The sequence below is a fragment of the Branchiostoma lanceolatum genome, chromosome 2, assembly GCF_035083965.1.
Source record: "Branchiostoma lanceolatum isolate klBraLanc5 chromosome 2, klBraLanc5.hap2, whole genome shotgun sequence".
Taxonomy (NCBI): Eukaryota; Metazoa; Chordata; class Leptocardii; order Amphioxiformes; family Branchiostomatidae; genus Branchiostoma; species Branchiostoma lanceolatum.
Window position 1 is genome coordinate 17546777 of NC_089723.1, and position 23365 is coordinate 17570141.

General features: G+C 43.9%; 1 protein-coding gene across 1 annotated transcript; it reads left to right on the top strand.

Moving 5' to 3' along the window:
* The first annotated feature begins 730 nt into the window (after positions 1–730).
* LOC136427677 (uncharacterized) lies at positions 731–22204 on the top strand. The gene is made up of 33 exons (XM_066416728.1): positions 731–810; positions 1476–1565; positions 3016–3147; positions 3377–4721; positions 5101–5276; positions 5811–6052; positions 6329–6615; positions 7016–7145; positions 7647–7788; positions 8136–8335; positions 9038–9209; positions 9598–9711; positions 10040–10162; positions 10316–10438; positions 10854–10976; positions 11320–11445; positions 11705–11827; positions 12165–12287; positions 12699–12818; positions 13403–13541; positions 13761–13891; positions 14109–14374; positions 15016–15415; positions 15869–16104; positions 16420–16594; positions 17223–17461; positions 17734–18133; positions 18316–18545; positions 19059–19233; positions 19703–19828; positions 20786–20918; positions 21080–21210; positions 21358–22204. Exons 2-33 carry the CDS (start codon positions 1490–1492, stop codon positions 21546–21548), a joined length of 6849 nt encoding a protein of 2282 aa, XP_066272825.1. The 5' UTR covers positions 731–810; positions 1476–1489; the 3' UTR covers positions 21549–22204.
* Positions 22205–23365: the final 1161 nt, after the last annotated feature.

A 23365-nucleotide genomic window follows, 5' to 3' on the forward strand; every position in this document is an offset into this window, starting at 1 on the left:
GCTGATAAAATGGCCGTTATCGGAAAGGTCATCGTCACCATAAACCCCACCATGCCACCCTCAGCGCACACCTATTGAGCGTAACGTGGGCGACAAGTGCCCCTTTCTTGAAGGCATGTAGCAGACCTCGTATTTCACTAGGCCGATTCGAGAGCTATCAAACAGAACAACGTCAGTAAGTCTGCTGTCCAGCATATAGGCCAATACTAGCTACCAATGTCACCAATGCAGGATACGTACAGAGTACGGTTAGCAAAAGTATGCAATAGGGTGACGAAGGGCCACCACGGACAGGTAATTGAGCGCTGTTGTGTGGGACAAACAAAATAACTTAAGTAACGTTATTACTTAACATAAAAAGAAAAGAATCAAAAAGTTTAAGAGTAAAATTTGCACACCATAAGAACACACTGTCTATTAAACACCACTTGGACACCTTTCTTGTGGGATCGAACGATATCGGCACGATGTGCCATTTGACCGAACGAAGTTTCAGTAAAATGCATACGACTTTTTGTCGAAACCCAAAGAAAAAAAATTCCATGAGCAACTTTCCAAAATTGGAGCATAGCGAGCACCAAGTAACGTGATATTTTATTTCCTTGTCGTCATCGTTCTAATATTTGCCTTTGACCACTCCTTTCACTATTATGTCCATTGTTTCACACAAGGAAATGATCTCGTAAAGGGTTAGCTCCTCCCACCTGTCCGTTTGCTTACAAAGGTGTTGGCTCTCCAAGAAGGGTATAAATACCCTCGCTCCTCAAGAGTGCCATAAAGCAGCACGACTGCAGTTCCAGATCTATCAAGGTGAGGACGTCACTGTTTTATCGTTCTTCTGGCAATGTTCGAAGTTTGTGACAAATTACCATTTTTGTCCCTGACTGCACTTTATTTGGCAGTTAGATATTTTTCGCTCATTCCCTTTCTTACAGATCTTTTTTCTTCTTAAGATTCGTCACACATACTATTCTGTATACTTGTCACACCGTTCTTTTGACGAGATTTAGAGCTTACATTTGTGAATTACACGTAACGTCGAGTTGGGGGAACGAGAAAAGCGCTCTTTGTGTTCATGCTGCATATCCACATTTATGCCTAAGATGTCTCTACGAAAACAGGTGTTACGATATTTAACTCAAAACACCTTTACATTGAAATCGGAGGTTAAGCTTCTACTTGTTTTTCAAACAGACGAGGATAGAAAATGCAACAAATTCCTACTTATTTGACGTTCTGGTATGGAACAATCACAGTCGTAGATATATTTTCAAATAATAGTCTGTATCAGTCAAGTCGACCTAACAATATCGTACCCATGTCTGTATACGCGTTATCTGTTCTATGCATGCTACTTTATTAGTTTATGATCGACCATTCATCGTTACAATCGGCCTTTGACCCCCTAGCGCGCATCTTAACCATGTTTAAGCATCTAAGTATCATTCACGTTTTATCCATTTTCCAATGTCCAGTGTATATATACAATATGGCGTTCCGTCCGTGGCTGACGGGTGTGACATCATTCCTGGTGGTGTACGTGCTGGTGGCAGTGCAGGCGCAGGGTGAGTAAACACACATACTGTACTTGTTTTGTATTCTTGAGTAGTCCGACCAGTATCCATGAGACCATTATATTAAAGGAATCTTATAGTATAACATTACCACATTTTACTTTCTGTGATCCAGAGAAAGGAACGAAATGGCTGAAAACGTCTGGAAAGTATAATTTTTGAAAGTTGTACCCCTGGCTTTTCTCCAGATCAAACATTGTCATACTATTTGACGTTTTGGCTGGTAGATCATTTGTACGAGTAAGTCGTGACATAAAGTATGAAACACGGTAGCTGAACAAACGTAAACTTGGTGTTAACCTGGCGACGAAAAGTCGCGCAACTTGTGGGCAAGATTAAGTTTGCATTTTACAACAGATCTCTTATTCTAAACAGCTGTTACATGGGGTCTTGTTCAACACACTAAAGCTGCTGATCTAAGATAAGCTATGTCGTCGGAATAAGATTTACAAGGGCCATAATTAACAGCTCTGTAAAGGTTTGTCGTCATGTGAAGTCATGTTACTAAGTGCACACACGTGCGAAATGCGTGACAACACGGAGTGATTATGTGAAATGTTTAACGAAGACTTCTGTCCAATATCAATTAAACTTTCTGGGTTGAGCTAGGTATGCAGTGATGATAGCTGACATGGGTAAGGGACGGAAAGGACCCTCTTAAGAGGGCTGTCACACCTGTCCGTGTAGCAAGTCCGAGTTGACATTGACATTTTTTTGGCTTTAATAGGTAAAGTTTGCGGGAAAGAAGTTGTTTCTTTTACATTGACCAACCTAAAAATGACTTCTTCGGCCGCAAACTTTACCTAAAGCAGAGAAATGTCAATACGGAGCTCATTCGGACTAGAATGTACGCACAAGTGTGAACGGCAAACGTTTGTACCTGAATGCTTGAATAGTCACGCCATGGCCGCTTTAATAGGCTGCCTTTTGTGGGGTGTTTAAGACATCCCAAAGGCTTTATTCCATTTCAACCATGACCTATTTCCTGTTCCTACTGGGCTTTTGCATGATTGTTAAAGGCAACCAAAGTAATATTAGGGCTCAAAATATGGAAATGAAAAGATTGCTGATATCTTTATGGTAGTGACATTTACTAACACGATTTAGGAAATTTGTGCAAAAACTTCATAGAGGATCTACTTTGAGCACAAAAACGTGCCGTACGATGATTCCCTACAAAAACCCCGGCGACGATTGTCAGTGAGTTCTCACATCAAATTCCACATAGTAACACAACGACGTCGTATTTTTGCATGATGCACATTGTGATAGTGTTGTTTGAACTAGTCATGTGTAGAAATGACTAAATAAATTGACTTTCAAAATCCGATTTTCGGGGCCTAATATTGCTTGGGTTTCCTTTAAAGATGTTGTGTCGATTGATTGATTGATTAATTGATTAGTTGATTGATTGATTGATTGATTGATTTAACTCTTGCAGGGGTGACAGACCCGCCCGACGTGAACGAGTGTCTCAGCAGTCCGTGCCGAAATGGCGGGACGTGTCTGAACGGGAGAGGCGAGTACGCATGTCTGTGCGCCCCTGGTTGGAAAGGCACCAACTGTGAGGAAGGTAAGTTAACGGTCTTCTTTTTCCTTGAAACTTTTTTTATCAGTTTTGATCTCAAAGAAATTTTTGTAGTCTATCAATCGGTATTCTGTAATTTGCAATGTTTTTTTTTCATTTCTGTGGATGGGAGAACGGCATGGCACCCCTCTTTCTCCACCTCAAACTTGACGTTTTACACATCCAAATATAGTTGCAGAATCGTCACTAAAATTTGCCTGTTTTCTCTTGTCAGTGCTGACGTCTCCAGACAACAGAGGAACAGAGTTTGTGGTCGGCTTCCTGCAGAACCACGGCGCCAGCGAACTGGAGCTGTTCATCACCAGCGCAAGCGCAGAGCCCGCCAGCGTCACCATCTCCGCTCCAGGTGCCAGCTACACGGAGCAGCTGGTCGTGACTGATGCAGCTGTCCAGGTGGTCACCCTGCCACGCTCCGTCATGCTCAGCGGACACGAGCGGGCGCAGAAGGGCGTCCTCGTCACCGCCGACCGGGAAATCATCCTATACGGCGTGAACAAGGAGAGGCACACCACGGACGGCTTCCTTGGTCTTCCCGTCGACGTTCTCGGCAAAGAGTACTTCGTGGCTTCCTACACGCCTGCGTTTCGGGAGTATCCGTCCGAGTTCGCCATCTTCGGTGTGGAAGACGGCACCACGGTCACCGTCACTTTGAAGGGGACTGTGTACCATGACGGCAGGGACCATTATGCCGGCAGCGTCATAACGCTCACACTAGACCGTCTGGAGGCTGTACAGTTTCAGGGTAGGTACCAGTCGGACCTCACAGGCACCCACATCGTATCGGACAAGCCGGTGTCCGTCATGTCCGGCGTGCGGTGTGACAAGGTGCCGAACGAGTACGCCGCGTGTGATCACCTGGTCGAGCACGTCCCTCCCGTCAACACCTGGGGACAGCGCTTCGTGACGGTCCCGCTAGCCGTGCGTCAAGCGGGCGACATCTTCCGCCTAGTGGCTGCCAGAAACGCCACCACTGTCGACGTCACTGGTCTACCGTCTCGTGTGCTTGACGCTGGCGACGTCTGGGAGCTGGACCTTTCGTCCAGTACCTACAAGACCATCACCTCCTCTCAGCCGATCATGGTACTGCAGTACAGCAAGGGGCAGGACTCGGACGGCATCACCACGGATCCCTTCATGATGTACCTGCCGCCGGTGGAGCAGTTTGCCGCCGACTACACCTTCGCCACGGTCGACGCGCTGTCCACGGCCTACACAAGCTACGTTAACATCGTCATCAAGACGTCACAAACCTCGGGGCTGACGTATGACGGCAACCCGCTACCTTCCTCCACGACGTGGACTCCCATCCCAGACACCGATCTGTCCGCTACGCAGCTTCCCATCGCCACCACGGGCACACACAAGATCAAGCACACCTCCGCCATCGTCACCTTCTCCCTGTTCTACTACGGCTTCTCCTCCTACGACTCCGTGGGATTTCCCGGAGGTCTCCGATTGGCCAGCATCTCCGGAGGATGTGACGTCACAGAACCAATGGTTGGCGACGGCGTCGACAACGACTGTGACCAACTGGTGGACGAGGAATTACTGAACGGAATGTAGGACAATTATGTTTCTAATGATACATCTTTTGTCAGATAAAAGTCTTAACTTTTATACTAATGATGTCTATCTTTTTTCATGTACTGTACTTTCTTTCCAACCTTGGCATACAGGCTTTATCGCTAGTGCTGATCAAACTTTTCAAAGTCACATGAAGTTTTTACTAGTGTAAGATTCTTTATACTAGGGGTGTAGACAGGGTAACTGAACACAGCAATGGTCTTGTTTTACACCCTTTTCCAGTTAAAGGCACGGTTGCGACATGCAATGTCCAAATTAGGACGAGATGAAATGTTAGGAGGTTATGAAGCTTAGCACAGCGTCTATCAGAAGCTATAGACCGAATGACGTCAACATGACCATTCTAATCCCCAGAGATGATGACGGTGACGGTCTCATCGACGAAGATCTCGCTGACGTCAACCATGACGTGGATGAGTGTGAGCTCGGACTGGACGACTGTGATCCCGACGCCGTCTGTGTGAACACACACGGGTCGTACAAGTGCGAGTGTAAACCTGGCTTCACCGGAGACGGCAAGACCTGCTGGAGTGAGTAACTCTTCTATTAATTTTTTACAGACCATAGTCACTTTTGTATTTCTCTCGTTTTGGTAAGCCTGGTATCAAAACCTAATGTAGCTGCCGAGTCTCCTCGCCCTCTAAAGCCCCTGTCACACTTGTGCGTATATTCAAGTGCGCGTGAGTTGCGCACTAACATTTATTTGGTTTAAGTAAGGTTTGCGGATGGAAAAGTTGTTTTCTTCTTTGACCCACCGTTGTGCAGCCTAGTGATCGAACCATAAAATCACTTCTTCGGCTTCAAACCTAACCTAAACCAAAAACATGTTAATACGCAACCCATGCGGACTTGTATATACGCACAGGTGTGACAGGGGCTTTACGCAGATGTAACGTTAGCTATTTCGTATCGATATGGTGTTAATTACATGAAAACCACCACGCCAAACAAGTGAAATTGAAATAGACTAAGCTTAAAACATGCCAACGCAACTTTCTTTGTGATGTTTTCTGTTCTGATTTTTCCTGCTTACTTCCCTTTTCAATTGTCTTTGAAAAATACAGCTAGGAGTACGTGCGTTGCCTTTGGAGACCCTCATTACGTCACGTTCGATGGACGCACGCACCACTTCCAGGGCGCGTGCACGTACACGCTGGCACGGAACTGTCAGAACAACACGCTGCCGTACTTCAACATCGAGACCAGGAACGAGAACCGCGGCAACCCGCGCGTCAGCTACGTCACGGACGTCACCGTGGAAGTCTACAACCACACAATAGTGGTGGAGAAGAACAAGATCGTCTATGTAAGTATACCACCTATGATACACCCAACGTTATACTGTTTGTTCTCTGACACTAATGCATGTGTCAGGGCTCAGGGGCTAGGCTGGGCTAGACTAGCAACAGTGTCAATCTGTGGAAGGGTAATATAAGAAGACAACAAGGGACGGACACCAGACGCAACCAAAGAGAAAATGCGAGCGAAGGAATCTTCCAAAGCGTAGACTGACTTCTATACTGTATGTACGACAGCATTTCGTCTTCAATTGATAGTCAAACATACTTTTCCTTCTTCCCAGATCGACCAACTGATCACAACCCTGCCTGCCAAGCCAAGGGCCGGTCTAACAGTCAAGTTCGCCGGACGATACGTTACCATAGAAACAGGCTTTGGGCTGAAGGTGTCGTTCGACGGGAGTCATCGTGCGGAGGTCGTCCTTCCCGACCTTTACAAGGGCGCCCTCTGCGGACTGTGCGGGAACTACAATGGCGACGTCAATGACGAATACCTGACGCCTGATGGCACTCGGGCTGGTGACGTCGTGCAGTTCGGCAACAGTTGGCGGGTTGCGACGGAAGGCGACCAGTAAGTAATCTTTACCCTGGCATGAGCATGTTAATGCCTTTTTAACGAATCACAACGAAAGGGGGCATGTCACAATATCCATACTTTATCTACTATTCTGTGCGTTTTACTTCGGGAGCCTTTTCGTGGCCAAGAAGATGATCTTTTGCTCTATCCCACTGCACATAACTCTAACTAGTCAACTTTTGTTGTCTTAAGCTGCAGCGGAAACACATTTCCTCAGAGTTGTTGTGTTTCACTATACTAAAGAAACAAGTGTTGGAAGCACATTTGGATGTTTTAGGGTACTAGTAGTAGTACAAAAGCAAAGGAAGGGCTAAACACGTATACAAAAATACATTTCTATTTTGCTGAAATGATGCAAATAATGACGACAACTTTCGTATTTAAATCCTTGTAGGTGTAACGAGAATCCAGAACCGGTCACGCAGTGCAGCGACGCTCTCCAGCGGACTGTGTCGGAACTGTGCGGAGTTCTGAACGACCCAACCAGCGTGTTCGCTGCCTGCTACTCTGTCCTCAACCCCGAGGTATGGACCCTTACAAGTCTGTCTCTTCTCGAATCTAGGGCATGTTAGAGAAAGCACAGATTGTTTTGTACAGAGGGCTTCCCTGTCTAGTGCTGTTTAGTTTGCTCACAACATGACAAAGGCAAACAATGCGCAAGTCTTTAAAGAGAATTCAAACTCTACAACTGGATACGAATTCGGAGATTTATTTCCGGACGTTTCGAGTGACATCCATCACTCTTCTTCAGCGTCACTAAAATGAACTAGCAGAACTAACCAGTACTTATATACAATGACTAGAAAAACCGGTTTTACATGGCAAATCACACAGTCATGCATAAGACCTTCACAAACGTAATGCGCAAGTCTGTCCTTGGTGCTGAACACCGTCCACACATCTGTAAACAGACCTGTCCTTGGTGCTGAATGCTATCCATCATCGTGTCGTTTAGAGTTGTTTCCTTTTCTCTTGCCTTGAGTGCTGGTGTATTACAATGTTTAAACTTCTTTTTTCTCCCACAGGGTACTGTAGAGACCTGTGTGTATGACATGTGTGCGCTGAACGGAGACATGGCGTCCCTGTGTGACAACCTGCAGGCCTATACGGACTCCTGCGCTGAAGCTGGCATCAACATCGGGACATGGAGGAATACCACGTTCTGTCGTAAGTTTGACTTTCGTGCCGTAACATTCAGCCATGTTCTCAGACACTCAGTCTTCAGCATGTGTGGTGTTGAAATTATATGTGCATGTAACAGCTAATGTTATCTATAGATATGATGTTATTATAAAGAAAATGAGATGTCTACCAAACTGTCCCAGAATGTCTCCAGTTAATTCCACAGAAGAAAAAAGGAGTAAAGACTGGGGCCAAAATAGAACCTGAGGTAAAATTGAATTCTATGATACAGCTTTCCTTGAACTGTAAAACATTAAAACCATGAAGCATTTCAGTGTAGGTTAATATGACAGCATCCTGAGCCATTGTCAAACCTGACATTTCCTTTCCAGCACTCTCCTGCCCTACCAACAGTCACTACACCTCCTGTGCCAGCGCCTGTCCTGCCACCTGTACGGACGTGTCTGCGCCCCAGTACTGTAACCGCACCTGTGTGGAGGGGTGCCAGTGTGACGGCGGCTACGTGCTGAGCGGAGGGGACTGTGTTACTAGGCAACAGTGTGGCTGTACTCGTGGTGGACACTACTATGCCGTAAGTGCACGACTTCTTGTTGCAATCATTGTTTCAGATCTTCATCTACGTCTACATTTTGATACCCCCAAATAGCCCCTTCGGGGGCAAAGTAGGGGGGGAGTTGAGGTCCTGTGCTAAGGCGGGCAGGCCTCCAGCCTGGCACGGAACGACTCAATGGTGGGAGCCGTTGCAACAGTGCCAGGCAGGGTATTCCACTGGGGGATAGTATGGGGAAAGAAGGAGTGTTTGTATGTGTCGGTTCTTCAGTAGATAGTGTATATGAAATTTGAGGTGGTGGCTCCCCCAGCTGGTTTGAGTAAACTGTCGGTGTCTATATTAATATGGTTGTTAACTAGTTTGTAGAAGAAGGTGATGAAAGGGATGGGGATGTCCCTGTTGCTCAACTGATAGCAGCCTTAGAGTTGAGCTCCTGGTTCCAATTAGTTGGTAACTGGCAGACTCTTGTTCAAATCCTTGGACAGTTCATAGCTAGGGCTGCACACATCTTATAGAAGGGATGTAAAATAGGGGTCCTGTGTTCAAGGAGGCAAGCAACCCCTCCCTGTAAAAATATACCCTGCAACAGAAACAGCAAGGAAACTTGCTGACTTATATGCCACTAGGCAATGCAACATGAACAACAACAACATTTTTTCAGGTCAATCACTATTCCAATGCTGTTATTCATGTGTTGCTTTGCTGTGCTATTTTTCCCCAAAGGTTGGAGAAACGTGGGGAGAGGGTTGTAACCGCCACTGTGAGTGTGTCAGTAAGAACAACATCCAGTGCACGGACGTCGGGTGTGATCAAAACGCTTTCTGTGGGATCCAGAATGGAATCCAAGGATGTCACTGCAACAGCGGCTACCAGGGCAATGGGTCTTACTGTGAATGTGAGTATGGCATGTACAAGAATTGTTGGTCGTAGACTAATACAAGTTCAAGTAATAAGATCTGTTGCTGTTTGTCTATAAAAGATCCTGATATAACAATATCCTCATCCATCCTACATGTTACAACTTTATTGTTTTTCTCTCAAATGCCTGTTGCTATTGTACTTGACAATTTTTTCACTGTAAAGTAAAGAAAAAAATGTAAAGAAAAAACACATTCAATGTGACTGTTATTTTCGAACCTGTCATTGTGTGACGACAATGGTTCGTTGATAGGCGACCGAAGTAGAGTACCTGTAAAGTGATTGTCAATATTTTTGCAATGCTCACAGATGTGAATGTAGTAGAATCTCTTTATTTAGTAAAACTGTTTCTCCTTTGCCTGTAGTTGTGGATGCCTGCCAGAACAGCCCATGTCACAACGGTGCCTGCACTAATGACAACAGTGGTGGGTACGTGTGTGCATGTGCACCAGGCTGGACTGGCACCGACTGTGATGAAGGTATGTATGCAATGCTGTGACACATCTTCTTTGGAATTTCCCCGTTGGACCATGTTGTAGTTAGATCTTAAAACATACTGTAAATGCAGAAATGTTTGCGGTGATTTTGTATTCGCGGTTTTTGCAGTGAACTCTTTGCTGCGACCTTAAACCCACCGCAAAAAGCCATTCCACTGTGTGACTGTAGTGCTACTATTGTTTCAAATGCAAACTCAAAACCACAGCAAATACTTCATTTTCTCCCTTCCGCGAAATTAAACCCCAGCAAACATTTTTGCATTTACAGTATTACAAGTAGTCCACTATAACTATTTTTTTCTCTACCCAGACGTGGATGAGTGTTCTCAGGGATCACACAGTTGCCATGCCAATGCCACCTGTTCCAACACCGAGGGAAGTTACACCTGTACCTGCCGAGATGGCTTCGTAGGAGATGGCCAGAGCTGTGCAGGTAGGACACTGTTATATCTGTCACATTTTGATGTCTAGAAACAGAACTTTACTACCATAGAGACTCATTTCACATCTTAAGAAGAAAGATGATGTCATGATTTCGTATTCCACACCAAACTGATGTCTTTTTGTTCCAAATTTGTTTCCTCAGATATAGATGAGTGTTCGTCTGGTACACATGGTTGTCATGGTGATATGACTTGCACAAACACGGTGGGAAGCTACATCTGCACCTGCCCTGGTGGATTTGTTACAAATGGCAATGTCTGCACAGGTAACACAAACTGTGTTTTTTTACTTTTCTTGTTCCTTTTGAAAAACCAGTGCAATGGCCTAGTTGGTAGAGTGTTCGCCTTGTACACGGTAGGTCGTGAGTTCGAACCCCGGCCGGGCCATACCAAAGACTTTAGAAATGGTAACGTTACATACTGCTTTCTCTGCTTAGCACTAAGCATTTGGGAAAGAGTATGGTAGTTTACACACACATCACTACCAGTGGATCAGCCCCCTGCTGTAGTGACTTGCACAAATGTGTGTCGCCCAAGGGCTATAGAAATGGAGATGGGCGCCACCCTTATGCATCTTTCAGGACGCCCGGGTCACTTTAACTTTTGAAAAACTGCCCAATACACCTTTCTTACTCTTCCAATACTATCATAAACAATATTGATCATACTTCTTTGTCTCAGATATTGATGAGTGTGCCTCCGGAGCCCACAGCTGCCACCCCGATGCATATTGCACCAACACTCCTGGCAGCTTCAACTGTACCTGCATGCCAGGGTATCAGGGTAATGGCCAGGCATGCACAGGTATGTTGTGCTTTTATGAAGCTATGCTACCGGTATGGTGCACCATGTTGAAGAAGAATTATTTTTTTTATTTAGCAACATAGACCTTGTGAACAGATTGAGAATTTGGTTCTCTTTCTCTGATTTATGAAAATGTGATGTATCGGTTCCTGTTCATTATTTTTCTACATACCAAAATGTTTCACCCTGTTGTAAATGACAGTGATATGCCTGTAATAATATACTGGTCAGCAATAATTCAATGATCTGTTATATAAAAGAGGCACAAGGCACAAGGTACAGATCAAGAGTAAGTTTTCTTAAACCACTGTACACAACTCTCATTACTATTTTCTGTTCACAGACATCAACGAGTGCACAACTGGCTCCCACAACTGTGACAAGCAACACGGCATCTGTACCAATATGGTCGGTGGGTTCACCTGTAAATGTGAGGAAGGGTACAGTGGAGATGGCAGGACATGCACAGGTATTGTCCCTTTTAGATCTTTACAATCAAAGTGAAAAATCTGGATGGATGTAAAAAAGGGACTCAGAACAACACAGGAATAATCACGCGTGAGGTTTACAAGATTATCCAGCTTTGCACAGTATGAAAGAGGCACTTTGACAAGATGTATAGATAACATGAGAAAGGAGTAAAAAAGACGATCTAAAACAACACCAAGAGGAAAGCATTGTCTATAGCAAGCTAGGCCCAAACTCCATTTTCTGGATTTCTCTTTCAGACCTTGCAGCCTGTCGCCCTGGCAGTAACTCCTGTGACTCCAATGCAGACTGTGTTACTGTGGGGGGACAGTACACCTGCACATGCAGGAATGGCTTCACTGGAGATGGAATAACATGTGAAGGTACATGTCTGCTTCATGAAAAATAGCATCTTTAGTGATCTTCTGATATGCATATCTGGGATAACACCCTGCCAACATTGTTGTGACATTAGCTGCAAAGGTTTCATTTGCAAATCAATTATTGCTGTCCACACTGCAATGTTTAGCACCAATCGATGTTCCACTTGCTTTCTTTTAGGTTCCTTTATCTTTATCAAAAACAGTCCATTTTCTGTATCAATCTTTCACCAAGTATTGAACTTCCCTCTGCCCCTTACAGATGTTTATTTAAGTCGTCATGAACGTATCCACCAAGTCAAGTTTAGATTATTCACTTTTTCCTTGCCTCTTTCAACAGACATTGATGAATGCAAGTCAGGAAGTGATGACTGTGCCTCCTCTGCTGTGTGCACCAATACTGTGGGAGGCTTCAACTGTACCTGTCCTGACGGTTATTCTGGTGATGGCAGGACCTGCACAGGTATGGTGATTTGAGTCTGAACCCTGGAACTTGTCTTAAACAGCTATTTCAGCACTAAGGAAAGATGCTGCCTTGGCAGAAAAATCAGTTGCTTTTCTGAGCCTGTTCATGGCAGTGCCAATTGGATAATGCCAAGTTGCCTTTCTGTATCTGTATAGTTGGTATAACTGCCCTTTGGCATATAACACACCAGCTCGCATGTTAACTACAGGTACTAGTCACAAAAGTAACCTGAAATATATGCTTATACATTGTTTTTCCAATGTCTGCAAAACATCAATCTTCATTTGAGTTAAGACTTTGGTGACCAGAGGGCTTCTTGTTTCCTTGCTGTTAAGCCCTAATTTTTATCATTATTGTAGAAATCATTTTGGCCATTCCCTTTATCATGTTTTCCATCCCCTATGACAGTGGATGTGACGAGTGACTGCGTAGACACGCCCTGTCAGAATGGCGGCACATGCATTCGAGAGGACGGGGGTTACAGGTGTAACTGTGCTGATGGCTGGGAGGGAAACACCTGCCAACTGTGTATGTATTAAACTTATTTGGATGTCAGCTATTTCTATCCTTGTGATTTTGTATAAACAATTGTTTCTTTGGGTAAGGATGATGGCAAAGATTGTTTAACTCCACATTGTTAGCAGATCTGCATTAGGTTTTAGCAGGGTATGTATTTCCTGATACACCAAACTGAAGCTGGTATGAGCTAGCCTTGTATCTGTCAATCTTTGCAAAAGGGAGCCTCATTTCTCATGATATTGACAACTATAGAACATGTAACACTGCTTATGTTATAAACCTGGTACAAGACAGTCAGTGTTACCATACATGTACATGTATACTGTAATTCACTTTATCTTCACGGTAGCAAAAATTCACGGTATAAGGAAATTTGACATTTTCAATGACACTTAACGGTGGCGGCAAGTGATTTACTGAACGGATGTGTGAAGGAATCATAAAAAATAATGTTTTTTCACGGTACAGAGATGACCATGAAAACAGTAAACATAAAATTACAGTGAAACAAACAAGAATTAGTATGATAAACGGACAATAAAACAAATTCATAAATTCTTCCATCTATAATTTATGTATTTCTGTATCTCCAGTCACCTGTAACGGCAGGGCCCCTGGGCGCTACAGGAATCCGGCTGACTGTGGGTCGTACTATGAGTGTGTGACTGGCCACCCCCTGTACCTGAGAGACTGTGCACCAGGGAATGTAGCCTACAGTCCTGTAACAGACAGGTAGGGGGCGCTGCTTGACCATATACATTTAGAGGTAGCTCCAACAAACCATGGAAAGTCATTCCTCTGTGTTTTGCTTTCATGTTAATGCATCTTTTCTCTCGAATGGTATGAAATCCAAGTTTTTTGATGGTGCTTTGGTGAGCCAAAATAACAAGAAATGGAAAATAAACATCAAGGTCCGTGCCATAATGAGAAACGAACAATTGTCTTCTCTAGATGTGAGTGGAGTTGGGAGGTGCCTGGATGTGAGCCTCGCTGCGATGTCCCGTGTCAGAATGGCGGCACCTGTACAGCACCTAACACCTGCACCTGTACCTCTGCATTTACTGGAGACACCTGCCAACAAGGTGTGTAGATGCAAAGTCCCTTTTGTGTAATTTGTGTGCCATCTGGGGGTAAACTTACAGATTGTGATTCTAAGCTGTAGATCTTCATGTATTTTCTTTCAATTATTGACTACTATTAATTAAAGATTGCTAATCTATATATATATATATTAAAGCTACATTATCACACTTGCCTTCAGCATCTGTCAGTTTTAAAAAATCATGTTGCCTTTTTCAGGTGCAGGAGGTGATTCAGGTGCAGGAGGTGATTCAGGTGCAGGAGGAAATGGTAATGACGGATCAGGCAAGATCATCTTCCCTGGTCCAAGAGGCATTGATAACCATGCCAAAATGGAGACGACATTGTCTGAGGACTTGACAAGTTTCACTCTATGTGTGCACATGCGCTCCAACATGTCCTCCAGCAACCAGATCAGCTTGGTCAGCTACGCAGTGTCTGAACATCACAACGAGCTTCTCCTGTTTGTTAATGGAGGATTTAGGGTAAGTACTCAATTATTTATCAAACCTCTGCTGTCTGATACGTGTACATCCTTTTGTACAGACAGTTTAAGTAGATCTATCATGACCTCAACGCTATGCCCCTCGCGGGGTTTTGTTGAGTAATGTATAGATGATGTAGATGACTGTCTTGCTTGTATTGTATCAGAAGTCAAGCACATGAATCCAGTTTCTCTGTCATAGAATATGAAACTGTGTACTAGTAAATATTTTGTCCATTGATAAGCAAGTCAAGCTTATCATTCTAAGTCAGTTTTACCGGTGTAGGTCAAGAAGACTTGTTCAGACAGCCTTGAAAGAAGGCAATGATCACCTTGCAACTTTCTTTCACATCAGGCATCTTTGTACTTTTTCCTAGCAAGGCAATGTAGACATGATCGGAATACCTCCATCTGTCATTGTTTACCCTGCACTATTGGCATATTTCTACAATTTCTTAGGCCTTAAGTTTAACAGGTTTTTAGATTTAAATAAAGCAGGTTGGCACTTAACTGACCTATGTGAATGTCTTGTTTATGCATTATTCCAATGAAGCTATACATCTTGTGGCTAATAAAACAGATAATTTAGTTTTGAAAGTTTAGTATTGTACTAAAACAGCTCATGTTATTGTTTTTTTCCAGTTGTACATACAAAGTAATACACAAATGGCGGACCCACCCGTTTGGGACAACGAGTGGCACGCCATATGTACGACCTGGCGCAGCAGCGATGGAGCTTGGCAGCTGTACACTGATGGTGTGCTGACGGCTTCTGGCTCTGGGTTTAACGTGGGAGGTAGAGTGCGCCGAGGCGGCACGTGGATCCTCGGACAGGACCAAGACGTCGTTGGGGGAGGATTCAACGCAGACCAAGCCTTCATCGGGGAACTGTCAGAAGTGAACCTCTGGGACCGCGTGCTGTCTCCAGCTGAAATAGGAGCGGACTGGGCGGCATTCTGTGATTACCATGGCAACGTTATTGACTGGGACACAACTAACATCGCCATCTTCGGAGAGGCCAGAAGGGCCGAATATCAATGCAGTAAGTAGTACAGCTGTACGGGCTCATTTATATGTGATATACTCTAACATACAGCTTATACATGTGTATGTATGTTACAGTACAGTAATCAACATTATGTTTGTGTCATTTGGGTTAGACTGCAGATTTAAGCAGTGTAACTTTTGCTTGTAACATTGTGAAAAGTGTTCTTTAGATGAGCCATGTACAGCGAATGAAGAGTGGTATTTGACCTTAAGCGATTGAGTGGTCGCGGGTTAGATTCCTGGTATTCCTTGCGAGATGTTATGTCCTTCGGAAAGGCTATTTACACGGCTTTACTCACTCCGCCCGGGTGTAATATTGGGAACCCTACTTTGGTTGGAGAGGTAAAGGCAGTGGAAGCAGAGGAATGGGCTCCTCCTTCCTATGCCGTGCCCAATATGGCCTCAAAGGCTACGGGATCTGACCTTTATCACAAAATCTCGTCTACAGACGCCTGTCCGGAAAACTATGAGCGCGTCGAGGTTGACGGGGCTGCAAGGTGCTTGCGGTTCTCTGCAGAAGGGGACCGTCAAAACTACCAAGCGGCCAGCCAAACCTGCGGGGCTGAAGGTGCCCGTTTGGTGGTCATCAAGTCTGCCGCACTCAACACATTCATCGTCAACCGCATCCAAACCACCTACGCCGCCGAGACCTGGATCGGACTGGATGATCTGACCGCTCCTTCGGTGAGTTTGTAATGTCCATATATTTATTGTCTGTGTATTTTGTCCAGGACGGAGGGTCACCTCCTGATAGAGTATTGTAGTTAGAGTTGTTTGTACGTTTGCAGCTATTACTCACAATCCCGGATGATCAATGTGTGACTCTTTCAGAAGTTACAAACCAGTTGTTCTGCTACTTTCTGTTAGCTCATTTACTTGAAATCAACCCCCCTGATCAATTGACGTTTGGGGCCAGTGTGCAAAGAGCATCCAACTCACATGGAAAGTCCTCATGGTTACAGCTCATCTTTGATAACAAATATTTGAACGTTTCGACAGGGACAATACCGTTGGAGTGATGGAAGCGTGCTTGGCAGCGGTGACTTCAGTGACTGGTCTCCTGGCCAACCAGATACAAGATACGGAGAGAAATGTGTTGAGATCCGCCCACAGTTCAGCTACAATTGGAACAACCACCACTGCAGACTGCTCAAGAACTACATCTGCGAGAAAGGTATGTTCCAAGCACTGCATCTGGCAATATGATGACACATTGTGCTGTCTGTGATACACTACAAATTCTTCAACTCTTTGTGTTGTTGTTGTTACCTTCGCCAAGATGGTTATGGTTTCAGGTGTGCCATGGTGGAGTGGCTGTGGTCTGGATATGTATTTAGGTTAACAGTTTAACTCAGAGTATCAGTGCAGTATGTAACCAGGCTCATCTATATGTGATATACTCTTAAGCTTATACATGTATCTGTACTGTATATTACAATACTGTGATGTACAGTAATCAATATCATGTTTGAGTCCTTTGGGTTAGACTGCAGTTTTAAGCAGTGTAACTTTTACTGTGGTGATAACTGTGATTTCTAACAATGTGTGTAGATGAAAAGACACTTTTGTACAATTACTTTATTTTTACCACCATCTTAGACAGGTATTTCAGCACCAAGGAAAGATGCTGCCATGGATGTCAATCAGCACTGTAGTTTTTGCTTTCTTATAAACATGCAGATTGTGATTGTAAGCTGCAATCTATATTTTATTTTGTGACTGCTGTGATTGCTAATCTAAGATACATTGTCACTTGTTCCTTCAGCGTTTATGGGTTAAAAAATGCATGTTGTCTTTTTCAGGTGCAGGAGGTGATAGTAACAATGTACCAGGCGACGGACAGAAAATCATCTTCCCTGGTCCAAGGGGTGTTGATAACCATGCCAGGATGGAAACAACAGTGTCTGAGGACTTGACGAGTTTTACTCTATGTGTGCACATGCGCTCCAACATGTCCTCCAGCAACCAGATCAGCTTGGTCAGCTACGCAGTGTCTGAACACCACAATGAGCTTCTCCTGTTTGTTAATGGAGGATTTAGAGTAAGTATACAATCCTTTTGGGCATTAAACCTTTTCAGCCCATTCTACCCTGTATTGATGCTTGTTCATGCTAGATATATAATTATGCATACTGATGAATTATTAAGGGTTTTGCTGGTTGCCGAGATAGTTTGAAATTGTGTGAAATTTTGTCCATTGTGAAGCTCGTCATTCTGATAGCTATGTAATTGTCTGAGCCATTGTTCCGTTGAAGCTATACATGTTGTAATCTTAAAGAGTATAAAACAACTTTGTTGTCATTTTTTTTCCAGTTGTACATACAAAGCAACACGCAAATGGCGGACCCACCCGTTTGGGACAACGAGTGGCACGCCATATGTACGACCTGGCGCAGCAGCGATGGAGCTTGGCAGCTGTACACTGATGGCGTGCTGACGGCTTCTGGCTCTGGGTTTAACGTGGGAGGGAGAGTGCGCCGAGGCGGCACGTGGATCCTCGGACAGGACCAAGACGTAGTTGGGGGAGGATTCAACGCAGACCAAGCCTTCATCGGGGAACTGTCGGAAGTGAACCTCTGGGACCGCGTGCTGTCTCCAGCTGAAATAGGAGCGGACTGGGCGGCATTCTGTGATTACCATGGCAACCTGATTGACTGGGACACAACGAACATCGCCATCTTTGGAGAGGCCAGAAGGGCCGAATATCACTGCAGTAAGTAGTACACCTGTACAGGCTCATTACCTTCACGAAAGAAGGTTTAATGGTTTCCCAAGCGTGTGTCTGTGTATGAACACAATAACTCGAGAATCTCTAGGTGGATTGTCGTGATATTTGGTGTATTGGTAGGTCTTTATGAAATCTGGAAATGATTATATTTCTTGCCTCTTCTACAGATGCCTGTCCGGAAAACTACGAGAGTGTCGAGGTTGACGGGGCCGCAAAGTGCTTGAGGTTCTCTGGGGACCGTCAAAACTACCAAGCAGCCAGCCAGACCTGCGGGGCTGAAGGTGCCCGCTTGGTGGTCATCAAGTCTGCCGCACTCAACACATTCATCGTCAACCGCATCCAAACCACCTACGCCGCCGAGACCTGGATCGGACTGGATGATCTGACTGCTCCTTCTGTGAGTTTCTATTGTCTATATGTTTATTGTCTATTTAGTCCGAGAAGGAGGGTCACCTCCTGCATGACGGAGTATTGTTGTGCGTACGTTAACTAACTATAGCTGAAATTCCCTTTGCTGCATTTGTATGTACTTTGGCAGTATCTGCGAGATGATGCAAATTTTTTTTGTTTTACACCGTAGCAGTTTTTATAGGTCATGCAATATTTCAGAAAGCATTCTTGTTTTGATTGGTTTTACATTATGCTTGCATTATCTACAGTGTGTGAATGGCATCATATTTCAGTTTGGTTCAAACGTCAACAACGTCGGTTTGAAATGCAGTAAAGTCTTTAATGATCAATGTGCGACTCTTTCAGAAGTTACAAACCAGTTGTTCCGCTACTTTCTGTTAGCTTATTTACTAGAAATTAGCCCCCTTGATAAATTGACGTATGGGACCAGTGTGCAAAGAACAACCTACTGACATAAAAAGTCCTCGTGGTTACAGCTCATTTTTGAACGTTTCGACAGGGACAGTACCGTTGGAGTGATGGAAGCGTGCTTGGCAGCGGTGACTTCAGTGAATGGTCTCCTGGCCAACCAGACACAGCCTACGGAGAGAAATGTGTCGAGATCCGCCCACAGTTCAGTTACAATTGGAACAACCACCACTGCAGACTGCTCAAGAACTACATCTGTGAGAAAGGTACGTTCCAACAACTGCATCTGGCAATATGATGACGCATTTTGCTGCATGTCATATACTACAAATTCTTCGGCTCTTTGTGTTATTGTTACCTGTTTTCAGTTGTGCCGTGGTGGAGTGGCTGTGGTTTGGATGTGGATGTAGGTATGAGGTCGTGGCACTCTGGTTTGTTTATGATACACTTTAAAGCTTTGCAGGACCTGCACATGTATGGGCACCTCTGAACCCTGGAATATGTCTTAGACAGTCAATTCAGCACCAAGGAAAGATGCTGCCATTTTTGTCAATCTGCAGTATTTTTGATTTTTGTACTTTTTCCCATGTGTGCAATTTTGAACTAAAAGTCAGATGAGCTTACCTTCATTGCTCATTAGATACTCTCTGTGATTTATGAATTGTATTCAACAATTAGTTCATCTTCAATAGGTCTTTAGCCTTTGATCTGATTGCTTCCTCTTCCCTTTGACAGACGCCCCGGATGTGACAAGTGACTGTGTGGACACGCCCTGCCAAAATGGAGGCACATGTTCCCAAGAGAACGGGGGTTACAGGTGCAGCTGCGCTGATGGCTGGGAGGGAAACACCTGCCAGCAATGTAAGTCTGAAGCGCACTGTGAACTACCATATTTAGAAATATCTGATATTCAAACCATCAAGAAAAAATAACTATTTAGTTATGACCCAAACAACTACAGTCAAACTTGCATCCAATAACCAGTCAAGGGACCAAGGAAATGTGGTTGTTGGCTGGAGTTGGCTGTTGGATAAAACTGGGGTCGGTTTGCTGATTTTGTGGGCATAAATGTGGAGTTGCATAAATACTACGCACGTATAGCACTTATCTGCCTGTCATGCATATAAAATTACAAGACAAGTGAAGAAATACAGTATATACAAGAAAAAACAAACTAAACTGTTGTTGTCTACAAGACTACAATGCACTGTCGATCACATTGCCAATAAACGTTAACATAACAAAAGATTTTTTGGGTACATGTACAAAACCTTTGTTGTACTTACAATGAATGTTTACATTGAGATTCGTGTCTCCATTGTTCTACATTTGTTGCTACATTTGAATTCACTTTGTTCTACTTTTGCTGCTACATAAACACAAGCTTGCCGTTGACTGTAGATTCTTTTACTGAAATGCTCGCTGGACTGATTGCCACTGTCAATCATTTTGTTGTTGAATGGAGTGTAAAATCTACACATTATGACCCCTGAGGCCCATGAGGAAGTGGTTGCTGGTTGAAGCCTGCAGTTGGTTGCTTGAAAGAGTTCACTTACTATGTAAAATCGGATGGGACTGTCTGAATGTGGTTGTTGACAAGAGTTGGTTGTAGGATAGAGTTGGTTGGATGGACAAGTTTGACTGTATCAAAAACTACATTTAGCAATGGTAGATCAGGAGGCATGGCAGTGAATGCAAGAAAGTTATTCCAAATCTTTCATGGATCATGGAGTTAATGACTGACTCCCCTTTAACATTAACACGACAGTAAAATTCTCTACTGTAGTTTCCAACATATTGTATTTCTGTTCTCTCCAGTCTCCTGTCAAGGCAGATCTCCTGGACGCTACCCAGCTGACTGTGGACAATACTATGAGTGTGTGACTGGCCACCCTCTGTACCTGAGAGACTGTGCAGCAGGGAATGTAGCCTACAGTCCTGTAACAGACAGGTAGGGGGCGCTGCTTGACCATATACTAGTGTCACCTAGAGTAGACTTTAGTTTAAGAGTAATTGAGGACGTTGGATGTTTTCAAGACACAATTGCATAGAAAGATACAATGACCATCAAGTCTACTACAAAATTGTGATGTTGATTTTTGTCTTCCCCAGATGTGAGTGGAGTTGGGAGGTGCCTGGCTGTGAGCCTCGCTGCGATGTCCCGTGTCAGAATGGCGGCACCTGCACAGCACCTAACACCTGCACCTGTACCTCTGCATTCACAGGAGACACCTGCCAACAAGGTGTGTAGGTGCAAATCAAAACTATTTGTTTTGTTTGCATCATGGCTTGTCCCATGCATGCTTTTTCGTTCAACCTGTACAAATTGATACAGCTTTAGTTGAAATGTCAAACTGGATGTTAATGACATACTGTGCCCTACTTTACAGCTGTTAGCGCCTTCACATGTGACGGAAGGGTGTCCAACTCCTACCGCCCTGCCGGCCAGTGTGGCACGGAGTACTACGTTTGCATCCCTGGTCACAGTTCTCCGACCACCATGAACTGTCCCGCTGGACTGATCTTCAACAACGCCAACCGCGTGTGCGACTGGCCAGGCAGTGTGTCCGACTGCTCCTGAAAATTATGATTTTATATGTATATTCACCATATTCACCAGGTTGTATCATTACAGCCAGTAGGTACCCATCTGAGTAATGAGGCACCTCCTTGAACACAGGACCCCCATTTTAGTCGTCTTGGCATAAAGATAAAGGAAATATGTATCGATTGCACTGATCTTTATCAAAATGATGCTTTTGCAAGGGGGAGATAAAGGAAATATGTACAAATTGTAGTGATCTCTATGAAAATTCTAAAGGATGCATAGAAGTTTTATTTGTTGCTACTTTATACTTTGTCCATGACTACTACTTGATAGGTTTAAGCTGCAACTATCAAGAGGCTTTCAAACATTGATAGTATAGATCTATTGTAGTATAGTCACGTGTTTGATGACAAACATGCAGAGCATGTTCCTTTCTTCTTGTTTATGTTTTATTATAATATATATGATATAATGCACTACACTTCTTAGAGAAGGAAAGTCGAATTGTTAAAGACTTTTGTACACCTTAACATTATTCATCACTATGGAGTTGAGTAGTTAGTAGAAGGGGAAGAAGTATTTTTTCTTTCCAGTTGTTTAAACATGCTTGTTTGTGTGCTTGTGTTTATGAAATATTGAATACCATGTAATGTTATATGTTGAATAAAAATGCCAAAGGCAAATGGAAATAAAGGCTGAGTTTGAATCACTGTTAATAACATGAAATGTTGCTTTCTTTCAATTCATGTATGAAACGTACATTGTAGAAGGAAAGAAAAAGCTGTGTCCAACCCCAAAAAATGACAAGGATTTACAATTTTTAAGTCAAGGTTAAGATGCTGGTAGTCAAAGTGGTTACAGCACACTAGATGGAATAAGGTCTCATTCCTGTATTACTCCGAGTGGGTCCATGCCCAAAAAAATCAACAGCTGCATGAATGTGTGTTTATATCGGTGGGAAATTCCCTTTTAGCCAGCCCGGTTGATCTCAAGCGTCAAACTGATGAAAGCTTGTTTGTAACTGAAGAAATTAGCAGGTAAAGTTTGGCAGCCGCGCGCGTTGTCGGACATGAACACCCCAACACTGTGTGCGATGCAGTCCTGCGCTTTCAGCTGGAAAAGTGCCTTTTTGGGGGTGTAGCTAAGGGCAGTTTGTAATTGCTACAAAAAAAGATTCTATGTAGTGAAACTGTTGGCAATTCTTTACATGATCTACTAAGGGTAAATGTTCTCAACATGAAATGAATAACATTGGTGCATTTTTTATAGCTTCATTACGAACGCGGCCATGTAAAACATGTATTATAACATGTAAGCCTATGGGGCGAAAAAATGCACGAATGAGACCATAATACATTGGTCCTCTCTGCCTGCAGCTCAGGGGGTCATGCACCGTCAGCAGCTCCCAAGGTCATTGTTCCCAAAAAGGTTATTGACCCTGCTGTGCTGCTCAAGCGGCACTCAAGGTCAAGAAAGCAGACGCCAGTGGGGTAAAGGGGTAAACAGCCACGATTGTATTCACTGCAAGGTTTAAAACTTGTATGTATTAATTAAACCATCAAATTGAATATATTTCAATCTGTGCAGCTGTCTACTGAAGCAAGATGATGATTATGGCAAGATAATCTGTTCCTGTCAATGCTCCATAAAATGCTACAGACCCTGCTAACTGTAAACAAATGTTACCTGGGGTCAAGAAAGCAGAGTCTATGACAATCAGAAAATGGCCAAGATTGTATTCACGGTCAATATGACTATTGACATTTTCATCTTGTACACCTGTCTACCATAACAAAGTAATCTAGCCTATCATTGTTTTCCAAAAGGTTGTTGACCTGCCGTGGTGGGTG

Bases quoted from the DNA above. Each gene is read 5' to 3' on its own strand.
- LOC136427677 (XM_066416728.1), top strand. From the start codon at position 1,490: ATGGCGTTCCGTCCGTGGCTGACGGGTGTGACATCATTCCTGGTGGTG. The intron at 13,892-14,108 runs GTGTGTAGATGC...TGCCTTTTTCAG, and splicing joins TGGAGACACCTGCCAACAAG to GTGCAGGAGGTGATTCAGGT. The intron at 18,134-18,315 runs GTAAGTAGTACA...CCTCTTCTACAG, and splicing joins AAGGGCCGAATATCACTGCA to ATGCCTGTCCGGAAAACTAC.